General features: G+C 47.4%; 1 protein-coding gene across 3 annotated transcripts in view; it reads left to right on the top strand.

Moving 5' to 3' along the window:
• KIF3A (kinesin family member 3A) overlaps positions 1–15,417 on the top strand; it is a 224,141-nt gene that overhangs the window by 185,022 nt on the left and 23,702 nt on the right. For 2 of the 3 annotated variants that reach the window (XM_069221976.1, XM_069221977.1), the window contains exon 16: positions 6,039–6,163. In XM_069221976.1, coding sequence (XP_069078077.1) covers positions 6,039–6,163 — 125 coding nt within the window. Of the gene's footprint in view, positions 1–6,038; positions 6,168–15,417 lie in introns of those variants that run through there. The other variant, XM_069221978.1, reaches the window with a different exon arrangement.

Raw genomic sequence — 15,417 nt, 5'->3', positions numbered from 1 at the left:
GCAGGTGGCGATGGCTTCCATTCCTGAGTGGACGTTCCTTTTGGCCGTTTCCAGGTCTTCGGTGAGGGAAATAATGAGTTGTGTGTCATCGGCATATGACACGATGTTCATACCGTGGCTTCTGACAATGGCTGCGAGAGGGGACAGGTGTACATTGAACAGTGTGGGACTCAGTGAGGATCCTTGGGGGGGACTGCAGTTGACTCCGGTGGGTCTGGATGTGTAGGGCGGGAGTCTGACCCTCTGCATCCTCCCAGAGAGGAAGAAGCGGATCTATTCCAGGGCTCTTCTGCAGGTTCCTGTCATGGAGTCTGGTGCCTAGAGTGATATGGGAGACCGTGTCAAAGGCTGCTGAGATGTCGAGGAGTATGAGCGCTGCGATGTGGCCGTGGTCTAGGAGTAATCGAATGCCGTCAGCGGCTGCCAGGAGGGCTGTCTCTGTGCTGTGGTTGTTGCGGAAGCCGGACTGGGAGCTGTCCAGGGAGTTGTTGGCCTCAATGAAATTCCGTAGTTGTGCTTTCTCCAGTACTTTGGCAGGGTAGGGTAGTAGTGAGATGAGCCAGAAATTCTTTAGTTCTGATGGGGTCGGCCGAAGGTTTCTTTAGTAGAGTGCATATTTCAGCGTGTTTCCAGTCCTCTGGGAAGGTCCCAGTGTTGATGGAGCAGTCAATTGTGTTCCGGAGCTCGGGGGCGATGGATGCGCTGGCTCTGATGTATATGTGGTGTAGGCAGGGGTCCTTGGGGGCTCTGGAGTGGGTGCTGTTCATGATGCTGACTATTTCCTCTGTGCTGAGTGTGGACCAGCTGTGGATCTCTGGGTGTGTTCTAAGGAGGGTGGGTCGGTCACAGGTTCCGGTGGCAGGATTTTCCGGGAGGAAGCTGTGGTAGATGTCCTGGATCTTGCGGTGGAAAAAGGTGGCTAGTGTCAAAGAGGTCCTGTGACGGGGATGCTGGTGGCTTCGGAGGGGGGAAATCTGTGAACTCATTGATGACTGAGAAGAGTTCCTTAGAGTTGTGTGTGGAGGAGTTGATGCGCTCTGGAAGTGCGTCCTTCCTTGCTTTCCTGAGTTTCCGGCAGTGTGCGGCAGTTGCAGCTCTGAAGGAGGCGAGGTCTTCGTTGGTTTGGCTGTTCCTCCATTTTTTCTCTAAACATCTGTGGGTACGCTGTGATTCTTGGAGTTCAGTGTTGAACCAGCTGTCTTTCTTAGGTACGCGTTTGGCCGATATCAGCCGGGGGGGCAGAAGGGGGGGGGGGGGTGCTTGAGTGTTAGCGCATCTGGTGATCCTTGCATTGAGATTGGGCACTGCTGTGTTGGCGTCATCGGAGGGAGGGATTTGGCGAGAGATGAGGTGAATTGCTTGTTGGTGATTTCATTCCATTTCCTGGGAAGGTCCTGGGGGATGTGGCTGCTGGCTGCTGGATGCAGTGATTGTGAAGTGTATGCAGCAGTGGTTGGTCCAGTCTGGGGTGGAGATGGTCTTGATGGTAATCTGGTTGCTTGAGGTGAAGATGGGGTCCAGTGTGTGTCCTGCGATGTGTGTCTGTGCAGAGACCAGCTGTCTGAGGCTGAGGGTGACGAGTTGTCGAGTAGAGCGGTGGTTTTTGGATTGGTGCAGTCCTCTAGGTGGAAATTCAGGTCGCCAAGGAGGAGGTAGTCGTCTGATGCCACGGCCTTGGGGGGGGGGGGGTAACGATGTCTACAATGTAGTCTATGAATGCTGGGCAGGGGCTGGGTGGCCGGTAAATCAGGGTGCTGCTGATGGAAGAGTTGTGTTTGGAGGGGACCAGGAAGTGAAAGTGTTCCATGGTGGTGCGTTGTTCTTCTGGGACGGCCTTGACAAGTAGTGAGGACTTGTGTATGACGGAGAGTTCTCCGCATGGGCGGGAGGGCCAGTCCTCCTTAGGATGCTGTATCTGTTGGGCAGTTGATGGAGGTTGTGGAGGTTTTTGGTATCTCTGTGTGTGGAACGCGGCGCTGAAGTTGCACTTCCTGCAGGTGAAACGTCCGTGGGTGTCCTTGGGGGAGATGATGCAGCATTAGCTGAGACATCCGGTGTTGAGGCGGAGGAGGGTCTTGGTGCCCTAACTGAGGCAGGCCAGGGGGTGGTTTAACGGAGATCTAGGGTTCCTGGCGCTGGGTGATATATTTGACGTGTGACAGCCCAGTCCACATTTCGGTAAACATTTGTTATTCCACCATGCCTTCAGTGTAAGAATACCAGAAGAATTGAAGATGTTCCTTGTGCTGATTGTCTTTGGGGTACAAGTTCAGAGGCGTCACACCTTCTGTTTGAGACCTAGGTAGCAACAAGTGCGCCCACTTTTCCTTCCTTAACCACATCCTCTTTCAGGCCAGTACCTTGTACTTGTTTTGATTTTGGAAAAGGCTTTACACAAGAGGAAAAGATAGTGTGCCAGATGCATGACAGTCTGTTGCTGCTTCTCATCCGGCTGGGTCAAAGTCTTTAAACATAAAAGAAGACGGAAGCAGCTGCTCCTGCTTTGTAACAGATGAACGAGAATGTTGAATTCAGATGAGCTTCCCTGGCCAACAGAGATAGAGTGAAGGCTGAGGCGACTTCGATGGAGGATCAGTTCGAGGAGAGAGCCTGCACAGGAGCTACAGGGATAAACATAGCCGTTGATCTGGGCCAAATCTGAAGTACAGCTAAAGTGTTTGCATCACAGGAAGATTGAGAGTGTGTATGGCACATAGAGGGCAAATCCTGCAGGTGACCCTACACAACTCATCCAGCCTTGCTCAGTGCTTTGACCAGACACTCCCTTTTCCCATACTCTACCTTTCAGTTCATTTATGACCTTCAGAAGATCTCTGTTTGTCATTGATGCATGGATGCCCATTTGATTAGATACTTAGTCAAGTTTTACCTTGTCAACCAGTAGACACCTCTCCCTCCCCCTCCCCCCCATTCAGTTGTTTATGTGGAAAAGAATGCCCTAGGATGTTTTGGTGCACTCTTGGCTCCATTGAAGTTATCCTTGAATCATCTCAGAATATGGAGAAAGTAAGACAGTGGTAAAATATATATCAGCCCTTAGAAATGTATCATAATCACCAAGCTGACACTTTACCTGTATTGACCAGAGCATGGGGCCAGAAACTCATAGTACTACCATCTGACCGAATTGGATGAAAAAATTGGCTAATCTTTACTATCCGCCCCCCACGGGCCAACATCGCACTTAATCTGTAATGTTAAATATAGTTCATTGCCTCATGCGTATTAGCATAAGATTTGGTGGTTGCATCTCCACCCCTAAATATGGTAGGGTCTCTGGCTTCATTTCAATTACCTAATTTCTACTTCTGTTACTTTACAGACTATAAGGAGCTATCATGTTGCATCGTAGGATTCTCATTGATAGTCAGGAATGTAGAATAGTCCTGCCTAATTGCGGGGATCCTGGCAAATTTTATATTTGAGACATTGGAGGTAGCCACCTCAATGTTCAAGCCTGGTGACAGCTCCAGTGCGGGCCAGATTTAACTGCATTTTTTTCTGTACAAAGCTGCAGTAGTATAATTATAATTATGAACCATATTGCAGCATTTAATGTTGGAAAGGCTATATGATAATAACACTGATAGAAAGCCCTGTGGTAGCTGCGGAGAAAACAATGAAGGGAAAGGTTCCTGTCAGGTCCAAAGTCCATCAGCTGTACTCAAAGAGAGATAAACAGCCAGAAGCTCCCATTACCCAGCATACACTGTACTGGCAATTTGCCTCACTGGCTCAGTTCTTTTTGCAAAGGAGCATATGACATCGGAAAATAATTATCTATTTTCAAAGAATTGCATTGTCTTTGCTAAAATTACAACTAAGTAACATTTCCTTCTGCATCATATTATTCACACTGAGAGTCATAAACGTAGAATAGAGTAGCAAGCATATTCCCATTTCACGGCTGTCTATAAAAAGAAAAAAGTGAATTATGCATCAGCCAAAATGAAGAACAAATCAAGAAATCTGATTGGGTTAATTTTTAAATACCATTCACAGTTGCCTTACCTCCCAGAATATCAGTTCTGAAATCTTCCTCTAGACATTACTTTCTAGTGAAAGTGTGAAAAGAGTTCCACGTTGCTGCCTTATACATTTCTGAAAGGGGAATATCCTTGATCCAAGCATAGAAGCTGCTTTCACCTTAGTAGGGTGAGCTCTTGGCTTACCAGGTACTTCATTTTCTATACACCATCCAGGCTCCTCTCTTAATTGCCAACAGCTGTGGGAGGAGGAGTGAAAATAGAGATATATAACACGTTTGCCTCCCCCGCTGCATGACGTGCCCGGGCGGAGTACCCGGAGGAGGCTGAACTGGGCGACCCCTCTTAGTTTGAGCATCCAGCATTTAGACCACAATGAAAAGAAAGGCCTTGTTGCTCAACTGGTAAGCCTGCCTCTCCTACGATTGCAACATTTTTGACAAACACTATGGGTGACCTCAATAAGAAAATTAACTCAGTGGTAGAGTGGTTAGGAGTAATTAAGACTAAAACTGGAAATAGCTGTCTACCTCTGGAATGCCAGAACACAGCTGGGCCTTAAGTGGTCATAACCAATCAGGGCCACAGGCAAACTCTTGTGTTTTTGCGGGCCCAGTAGTATTTGAATCTACTCTGCATCTACCCATTGCCCAGTTCTTCCCCGGCTAAGAAGAAAGATAGTGTAAGGAGGAAGCAATTAACTAAAACTTTGACTACAAAAAATATTACTATGAAATCCACAGGGTCTATCCTGTGGGTGATTAACCAGCACTAACTACTGCATCACCGGCTCAAGCTTCCCCTAGCTCGAAAACATTGTTGCAAAATCTTTTTAAAACTCTGTCTTTTAGCTGATCTCACTAAATCTCTGGGACATAGAACTTGCATTGGTGAATATCACTGATATAGTTGGTGGTCTAAAGGCTCAAAGAATATTGCGGGATACTGGGGGGGATGGAGGGGCTGGTTCCCTGGTTTGACCACGTTTCCTTGTCTGGTGATCATGCAAACATGAAGACAAGGGTGGGGGTGGGGGCGGGGGGGCGAAGATCAGTCAGGCTACAGGGGAGGGACTTGAAAGGGACCATGGGCGAATTGTGCCGGGTGGGGACTGGTTTTTAGAAATGCAGTTGATAATTTTTTAGTAGATAATATTATGATTGCCCAGATGGTCCCAACTTTGGTAGATACACCACGGAATAATACATATGTAGAGTAATCTAGGTTGCAGCTCTCCCTCTGAAGCCACTCCATGTGTGATTCTGTTCAATGATGTCCCAAAACCTAGACATGGTCAAAGGCAAGATTGGCAGGATTTCAAAAACAGTCTTCCACGGGGTTACTAAGAGAGTGATAGTAATTATATCTGTGGGTATAAGGATATTATTGTGGTACAAAGGGTGGTTTGGGTAGGCCACAGATGCAAAGAAAGAGCAGATAATTGAGTGGTTCTTAATTTGAGGAATCTGTATATCGCTAATACTCTGCTCCGCAGGTTAACAAGATAATTTTTGAACGCAGGCCACATTAACATTCTCCCACTTGGATTCTTTTATAGATCCTTAATGCAAAGGAAGGCCGCTTCTCACATGGCATCCTTGAATCATACTATAAGCTCAAAACAGGCACTTGTTTAAGGTAGCAGGTATACTAACCTCAGGTAATGTAAGAGTAACTCCGTGCAAGTATTATAAGAAACACTTCTTACTTTTCAGAGTTTGCTAGTGATGTAAAAACCTGATCCAAAAAAGAGAATAACGTAGTTATGAAGCATATAGAAACTACATTTAGGTGCTTAACTTCTCCGCTATTTTGGATTTTTCCTCCCAGAGAAAGTGTATTTAAACAAGGTTCTTACTATACCAGATTGTTACTTTGTCGGTGGGATAAACCTCAGGGATGCTCTGTTACAAGTAAGTAAATGGTCCTTGTTTATTTTGTTCAGTGTCACAGTAATTAGAATTTCTTTGGCAGACTTCCTAATAAGAAGGAGCCTTTCTAAGAATTTGATTTTTTTGTTTTCATTCTCAGCCCTTTGAGGTGGACCTTTCTCATGTTTACTTGGCTTACACCGAGGAGAGCCTTAGACAGTCATTGATGAAGCTGGAAAGGCCAAGAACTTCAAAGGGAAAATCAAGACCCAAAACTAGTAGACGGTGAGTGGGAGATACTTATCATCTACATTGTGATTTAAACACTAGCTATTGAATTACCCGGTCCTATACAGCCGGAGTGGAATATGTTCTTCCTACTACACTTGTGTCATCTCATGCTGCATCCTGATTCGTCCAGCATTCCAACATAGAAAACGTCAAATTGGGCCTATCACACCGGTTACTACTAAGGAAGTCATCCCATCAATGCACAAGATACTTTAAACCAGATTCCAGCAGCAAAACATCCCAACAAAAAGAACGTATTGAAAATAGAAAATGTTAGCTTATTTCTGTATGTCTGCAGCTGCCTGAAAGTATGTTGCATGCATGCTGTCACTCTGGAGCACAAAGATATACTCTGCCTTCCCATAAGTCTCATACACCAAGTGCCCTCTCCCTCCCCAATATCCTCCTGCTAGACTCACCTGAGTTGATACCAGAATTGTTTATATATATATTTTTTTTAAATTAACTTTTTCTGTATAACATTATCCCTTGATAGATGGAACAATTTGTGAGTTCACTGTGCTTCTCTGCATCTTCCAGTAAAAAAGGGATTTGCTAGTTTTAGGACGCTGGGTCTCTATATAGTGTACTGAAATGAAGTACACTGTTCAGAGAGTCCAGGTGATCCCCAAACATGTTCAGAGGCAGAAATAGATAGGTCTAGAGCTCCATTTGTGGTAGTGTGGGTGAGCGAGCAGTTAAGCTTATCAAGGAGTTGTGTTAAGCACTTCTACTTACAGAGGCAATAATTGTGAAACGCGCACAAAGAATAAATCAGAGACCAATTTAGAAAAATAAGAGTTGCTCTTATATGTGCTTTGAACTGAAGAACTTCATTATAAGGTAAGCAGTTTTTACATTAAAAATACTTTGCTGTTTCAAAAATCGACACCGTGCAATTTTCAGAGTCTTCAATGTTAACCTATGGAGGGAAACAAAGATGCAGTTTTTGCATGTAATACACGGCTTATGGTCCCAGTCTTCAGAGGTTTAGATAACACCGGGCAAGGTTCATGTTGGCATGGGCGGCTGGGTGCAGATGTTGACATTGAGGCCGATGCCCACTGGTGAGGCCTGGGAAGAAGAGTGGGGGACAGGCACCAGTTAGCACCAAACTTACACCCTCAGTGGCACAGGGGAGGCTGGGTGCAGAGTGCCAACACGGTGTCAGTCAGCCAATGCTTTCCAATTGAGACAGGGGGTATCCACTGCTGCACTGTTCACAAGTGAAAAAAGTGGGGTCAGAGGTTGATCTCCTGGTGTTGAGGTAAGTACAAGGGAGGGGAGCCACAAGTTAGCACCAAACTCACATCCTCAGCGGTTCAGGGGCAGCCGGGTGCAGAGTCCCAACACACCATTGGGTGCCCAGTGTATTTCAGTGGAAGAGATGGCTTTTAGAAATGGGCTGCAGGCTCAACCCACAGCTGCCCAGGTACGTTGAAATGCCAGGGGTCGTAGGGACATTGTTCGTTTAGCTCCCCAAGGCCTAGGGGCTCTGGGTGCAGGACTTTATTTAGACGTCGGAATCAGCTCAACAGGCAAGTCGCAGTCGGTGGGGGGTCCCTCAGATTTAGGCTGCTGGTGCTGCTGGGGAGTCCGGTAGGGGTCACTCCATGATAGACTCTTGGTCGGAAGCGCTGGGGGACCTTTACTGGACAGGTGGGCCACTTGGACTCGGGCTGAGTGTGTTGGGTGCAGTGGCCACTTCTGGTGTCTGGTTTCACGGTTCCTCAGGCAGACTTTCTCTTCTTTAAAGATTGTTTCTTCTAGCCAAGTCCGCTGTCCACTGAAGTTCTTGATCTTTTTCAAAGGCAGGCAGTCATCCCAAGGTTTTGAAGGTCATTGGGCTGCAGAACAGTAGTCTTCTGGGTGCAGGTTTCTTTGAAGGGGTGCAGACAGGCTGGTAGACCCCGGGGCCAAATCAGTGAGTGTCTTCAGTCTTCTCTGTTGATGACTGGTCCGGCTCTTCCTGATTCCAGGGTTCAGGGGTGCCACCTAAATACTGAATTTAGGGGCGTTACAGGGAGTGCCAGGTGGTAGTGAATAGGCTACTTGCCTTTAGGGTAACTACACCCATTCTATGACCACTTATTTTGAGAAGCGGCATAGCCCAGCCCTATTGACCTAATTCCTTCCATGCAAGATGGAGGAATTTAAAAAGTAGTGTCCACTTCAGCTCATCCACCTTAGGGGTGGGACTGGCATTAAGTGGGCACTCCTACTAATTTACTTGTCAGTTCTGCTGCTAAAACAAAGTGGGGTGTGGAACTGGGGGTCAGCCTCCTCCACCATTTGGAGAGGCCTGGGTCGCATTTCAAAGACGGCAAGGCCTTTGAAGCTCCTCGCCGTGGAATGTCCATCCTGCCTGGGAGAATAGGTCACACCTCGGCCTAGAGCAGGCCTTTGTTCTGAGCCCTTGAGAGCACTGGCTCTCACCTCAAGGGGCCAGACCTTTGTCTAAGGTTTCTGTACTGGTTTTGACCAGTCAGTGCCCACATTAGGAGTTGGTGGGTTTTGCAGGGGGCATCTCTTAAGATATCGTTTGAGTGCATCTATTAATAAATCTATCACTGGATTCTGTGAGGGTTTAATAATACCAGATGAAGCCATCATGTAGCTGGAGAAATCATAACGACCAGTGTCCAGCATATGCACTTAAAATGGCTTCACTGTTCACTTACTATATCTGAAAATCGACAAAGACATAGCAGGGGCATATCTGCTTATGCATGTATGCCCTCACACGTAATAAAATGCACTCTGCCTTTAGGCTTCGAAGGTCTGCCAGTGGGGTGACTTTTCTATTACACGCAGTGCAACTGGACAGGGCACACAGGCTGTGTGCCATGTTATGTTTTCATTTTGGGTCTGCAAAGGTAGCATTGGGTGCACTTAGGAAAGAGGGTCCCTGAGGGTGGCACAATCTGTGCTGCAGCCCTCAGGAGCCTTCCTTTAGTACTTCATGCCATAGGTACCAGGGATACCATTTACTACGGACTTACAGTGGCAACTAAAGGTTTGCCAATATGGAAAAAACACTGTGCAGTTCCAGGGAAAGAGATCTGATACTGGGGTCCTGCTTAGCAGGGAACCAGTGCACTTTGAGTCAAAATTACATCTGAAACCAGGCAAAAAAGTGGGAGTGCACATGCCAAAAGGGGCACTTTCCTACACAACCCCCTCCCAAATGAAAGAGGAGTCTTTTTCTTCTAAGTGGAAGAACCTGGAAAGGCCATCTGCATTGGCATGGTCAGTCCCAGGCCTATGTTCCACTGTAAAGTCCATTCCCTGTAGGAAGATGGACCACCTCAACAGTTTGGGGCTTTCTCCTTTCGTTTGCATGAGCCATCTGAGAGGCCTGTGGTCAGTTTTAACTAGGAATTCAGAACAAAACAAGTATGGTCTCAGCTTCTTCAGAGACCAAACCACAGCGAAGGCTTCCCTCTCAATGGCACTCCAACACTGCTATCTGGGGAGTAACTTCCTGCTTATGAAAGCAATAGGTTTGTCATGGTTGTCATAATTGATTTGGGACAGTACTGTTCCTATCCCATGTTCAGAGGCAGCTGTCTGCACAATGAACTGGTTAGAGTAATCTGGAGCTTTTGGATAAGGTGCAGAGCACATTGCTTGTTTCAGTGTGTCAAAGGCCTGTTGACAGCTGGCTGTCCAGTTTATCTTTTAGGGCATATTTTTGGATGTGAGTTTTGTGAGGGGTGCCACAATGGTGCCATAGCCCTTCACAAGTCTTCTGTAATACCCAGTCAAGCCAAGGAATGCCCTGATTTGGGTCTGGGTTGTGGGAGCTATCCAATCCAGAATTGTCTGGATCTTGGGTTGGAGTGGTTGAGCTTGGCCTCCACCAGCCAGGTGTCCCAAGTACACAACCTGGCCCTGCCCTATCTGGCACTTGCTTGCCTTGATAGTGAGGCCTGCACGTTTCAGAGCCTCAAGGACCTTTCTGAGGTGGATCATGTGATCCTGCCAGGTAGAGCTGAAGACAGCAATATCATCTAGATAAGCTACACTAAAGTCTTCTAACCCAACAAGTACTTTGTTCACCAACCTCTGGAAGGTGACTGGGACATTCTTCAGACCAAAGGGCATAACAGTGAAATAATAATGCCTATCCAGAGTGGGGGAATGCTGATCTTTCCTTTGCTCCTGGAGTCCGGCCTATCTGCCAGTACCTGACCAGACCCTGATGTGAGATCAAAACTACTCCGATATCTGGCTGCTCCGAATCTGTCAATAAGTTTATCTGCTCTTGGAATTGTGTGGGCATCTGTCTTGGTCACTACATCAAGACCTCTATAGTCCACACAACACCTCATCTCTTTCTTTGCATCCTGGGCATGAGGTTTGGGGGCTAGCACAAATGGGCTGGCCCAGGGGCTCTCTAAATGCTCTATGACTCCAGCATCTTGCTGACTTTAGCTTTGATTCTCTCCTTGACATAGTCAGATTGTATGTAGATTGTTTAAAAAAAAATATTAACTGCCCCCAGTGTCCACATCATGGGCACACTATGTAGTTCTGCCAGGGGTCAAGGAGAAGAGTTCAGCAAACTGGTGCAAAACCTGCCTGCACTCAGTCTGCTGTAGAGAAGATTTCTGAAAAGACTACTCCCTCAACTGAGCCATCTTTGGGATTGCTGAAGAGGAGATCAGGAAGAGGCTCATTCTCAATTTCCTGTCCCTTATGATCATGGTCCGCTCAGCTCTGTCATGGTAGGGTTTCAGGCTGTTTACATGGATCACCCTCTTGGGGTGCCTGTAGCTGCCAAAGTCCATCAGATAAGTGACTTCCCCTTTGTTTTCTAAGATGGGGTACGGTCTACCCCACTTATCTTGGAGGGTCCTATGGGTCACAGACTCCAACACCCATATACCCTCTGCCCAGGTTGGTAAACCACCAGTGCAGCTTTTTGGTCAAACCAGAGCTTCTGGAGCTCTTGGCTGGCCTCAAGGTTTAGTTTGCTTTTTCATGTACTTAGCCATCCTTGAACGAAGGCTGAGCACATAATCCACTATGTCCTGTTTGGGTTCTCTGGGAGGCCTCTCCCATCCTTCCTTTACAAGGCAAAGTTGTCCACTAGAAGGATGCCCAAACAAATGGGCAAATGGGGAGAAACACAGTGGCACTTCCCTGTAGGCGAAAAGCAGGCAAGGAAGTAGGACATCCTATCTCCTTCTGAGTTTTTCAGAAAGCCAACCAATCTTGCCCTCGAGAGTCTTGTTAAATCTCTCAACAAGACAGTTGCACTGGGGATGATACGGGGTGGTGAACGTATAGGTCACACTACATTCAGCTCACATGTGCTTCAGTTAATCAGAAATAAAGTTGGTACCTCTGTCTGACACCACCTCTTTTGGAAAACCCACTCTGGTAAAAATACCAATGAGTGCTTTAGCTACTGCAGGGGCAGCAGTAGTCCTTAGGGGGATTGATTCAGGGCACCTGGTGGCATCATCCACTACCACCAGTATAAATCTGTTCCCTGCCTGGAGGGTCAAGGGGACCAACAATGTCAATCCCTACCCTTTCAAAGGGAACCCCAACCACTGGAAGTTGAATTAGGGGGGGCGTTGGTAATCCACCTGTCTTGCTACTGTCCTGACAGGTGATACAGGAGTTCCAAATTTCCCTTACTTTTTGGGACATACCTGGGCGGTAGAAGTGGTTACCCAACCTACTCCATGTTTTTGTCTGGCCAAGATGCCTGGCTAAGGAAATGTCATTGTCCAATGTTAGGAGAATCTCCATGCATTGCTGAGGAACTACCAGTCTCCTGCTGGCACCAGGTTTAAGATTTCTGACCTCAGTATTCAGGATCCCCTCCTCCCAGTGGGTCCTGTTGGTGCCACTAATATCACCCTTTTCCTGTGCAGTACCCTGCTGCCTCAGGCCTTCAGGAGTGGGACAGGTTTGTTGTCCCTGGCTCAGATCTTACCTAGAGGGTCCCCCTGGTTCTAGGAGCTCTGCTGTGTGCGGCCCCAGCTCCTGAAGCTCTTTTTCCTCTGGGGCTGTTAGGTCTTCTCCTTGAGAGAGATCCTGTTCTGTGGCCTGTTTGGAAGCTGGTCCCCCAGTCTTCCTGCCTTTTCTCCTCATACGTTGGGCCATCATTCTAGGCTCCTACTCTACTCTTTCACCCAGGGTCTTACTTTGTGCTCTTGTTTACACACAGACCAATTCAGGGATACCCAGCATAGCTCCATGGATCTTTCTTTCTACCTCAGCCCAGGTTGAGGACTCCAGATCATTACCTAGCAGACACAGGACAGGTATAGCAGGCGATACCACCACCTTTATTTGGCCAGAAACCCCTCCCCATTCTAAGGAAGGACACCATTCCCATGGGACGTACCTTTGCCTGATTGTCATCTTTGAGGACAGGGTATGTCTCGCCAAGAAGATACTGATTGGAGGATACTAGTTGCTCACTCACCATGGTCTCACTTGCACCAGTGTCCCTCAGTGCTTCGACTTGAATCTCATTGATATATGGCTGTTGTCTGTACTTTTCCAGGCTACTGGGCCAGACAGCCAGGGTAGCTATATCTACCCCACCCTCTGAGACTAAAGGTGCATCAGTAGGCTCACTGACGTGGTCAGGGCGTACTTTGAATCCCATATGGAGACTTACCACTGCATTTACTGCAGGTGCACTAGAGGCATTCATTTTAGGACAGTTAGAATCTCCAGTTTGGTGTCCATTGGTTTTGCAGGTATGGCACCAAGCCTTTCTGGAATCCCAGGTTTTCCCTTGTACCCACCTTTGGGCTGGGAAGAGTCTCCGGGCCCAACCCCTGTGCAGATTTTTAGAAGACTTTGTTTTCGCCCTGTTTTTGGTTACCCTGTTAGCTTTGTTGGAGCTTTTTCACCTCTTTCGTGTGGTTCCCCCCACTAGTGGACATTTTGGTCACCCTTGTCGTGACTCAGTGGTTTGCCTTCTTCCCCGACTCTTAAGGAGAAAATGGACCTAGGTCTACCAGGTATTGGTGTAACTTTTCTTGAGCACAATTACTCACCAGATGCTCTTTAATCACAAGATTGTAAAGCCCTTCATAATCATGCACATGCTTACCTTCTAACCAGCCACCTAGAGTTTTCACTGAGAAGTCTGCAAAGTAGACCCAGGACTGATTCTTGGATTTTCGAGTGTCCCTGACTTTGATTCTGTACTCCTCAGGAGTCAAACCAAGTCCCTCAATCAGGGTAGCCTTAATAGGCTCATATGAGGTTGCATCTGCCTCATTCAGTGTAAGGAGTCTATCCCTACACTTTCCTGAGAACAGTTCCCAAAGGAGAGTTCCCCAGTAATCTTTCTTAAGTCGTCTGGAAACACAGGCCCTCTCATAGGCTGTGAACCACTTGGAGATACCACCACCTTCCTCATATTTGGGGAGAATCCCTTTGGGGATTTTAGGATCATAGTTTTCTGCTCTGTCCCTAGTTGTGATATTGCTGCCACCATTTGTGGGTATTAAACCCATTTCTGCTCTTTCTGTCTCTATAGCTAAGATCCTGCGTTCCAGGTCCAGTCTCTTGGCTAGTCTCTCTTTAAGAGGACATCTTCCCCAGAGACTCTATCTCTGGAGGTTAAGGAACCTGACCCATTCTCACTAGAGGAAGGTGTTCTAGACACGTGGGGTACATGTACCTCTACTTTAAGGTGGAGATGGTTCCCTTTTCCCTCCTCACCAGAATTGTCCTGATCCTGAGTGTAGGAAAATGGCTCCCTGTTGCAGTTACCCCCACTTTTTGCCTGATATTGATGCTGACTTGACTAAGAAGTGTGCTGGGACCCTGCTAACCATGCCCCAGCACCAGTGTTCTTTCACTAGAAATGTGCCATTGTTTCCACACTTGGCACACAGATAAGTCCCTTGTAAAAGGTACTAGTGGTACCAAGGGCCCTGTGACAGGGAAGTTCCCTAAGGGCTGTCGCATGTGTTGTGCCACCCTAAGGGACCCCTCACGTAGCACATGCACACTGCCATTGCAGATTGTGTGTGTTAGTGGGGAGGAAAATGCAAAGTCGACATGGCATCCCCCTCAGGATGCCATGCACACAAAATACTGCATGTGGCATAGGTAAGTCACCCCTCTAGCAGGCCTTAAAGCCCTAAGGCAGGGTCCACTATACCACAGGTGAGGGCATAGCTGCATGAGCAATATGCCCCTACAGTGTCTAAGTCTATTATTAGACATTGTAAGTACAGTGTGGCCATATTAAGTATATGTTCTGGGAGTTTGTCAAAACGAACTCCACAGTTCCATAATGGCTACACTGAACACTGGGAAGTTTGGTATCAAACTTCTCAGAATAATAAACCCACACTGATGCCAGTGCTGGATTTATTATAAAAAGCACACAGAGGGCATCTTACAGATGCCCCCTGTATTTTTCCCAATCCTTCAGTGCAGGACTGACTGGTCTGTGCCAGCCTGCCACTGAGACGAGTTTCTGACCCCCATGGGATGAGAGCCTTTGTGCCCCCCTCCCCACATGGAGGAGGCACAAAGAGGGTGTAGCCACCCTCCAGGACCGTAGCCATTGGCTACTGTCCCCCAGACCTAAACACACCCCTAAATTGAGTATTTAGGGACGACCCGAACCCAAGAAATCAGATTCCTGCAACCTACAACAAGGACTGCTGACCTGAAAGCCCTGCAGAGACGACGGAGACAACTATTGACTTGGCCCCAACCCTACTGGCCTGTCTCCAGACTCAAAGAACCTGCACAGCGACACATCCAGCGGGACCAGCGACCTCTGAGGACTCAGAGGACTGGCCTGCACCTAAAGGACCAAGAACCTCCTGAGAACAGCAGCTCTGTTCAAAAAAGCAACAGAAACCAACTTTAAAGAAACTTTAACTTAAATGTGCTATACATTGGTTAAAAAAGCAACCCCCAAAGGGTTTGCCCGCTCACTGTACCAGAACAACAGATGCAACCACTGCGTTAGCACGTGGAGTTCCAGGTCTAGACATCTGTTAGACAGCAAAGTGGGCATCCCTGCACACATTTACCAAACACTACTGCCTAGACAGTCAGGTCCGTAGAGACGGGCAGTTTGCTGGTTCTGTCGTGCAGGACTTTCTAGTATGATCTTGGTTCGCAGACCCTCCTCCAGGGATGGTATTGCTTGGGTATCTATTCTAAGGTAAGGAATCTGCAACTAGAAGTCTATCAGATGAACAAGTTACTTACTTTCGGTAACTCCTTATCTGGTAGAGACA

This window comes from Pleurodeles waltl, chromosome 3_1 (genome assembly GCF_031143425.1).
Source record: "Pleurodeles waltl isolate 20211129_DDA chromosome 3_1, aPleWal1.hap1.20221129, whole genome shotgun sequence".
Lineage (NCBI taxonomy): Eukaryota > Metazoa > Chordata > Amphibia > Caudata > Salamandridae > Pleurodeles > Pleurodeles waltl.
The sequence above is the reverse complement of the archived record's forward strand: the minus strand, read 5'-3'. Positions and strand labels throughout refer to the sequence as shown.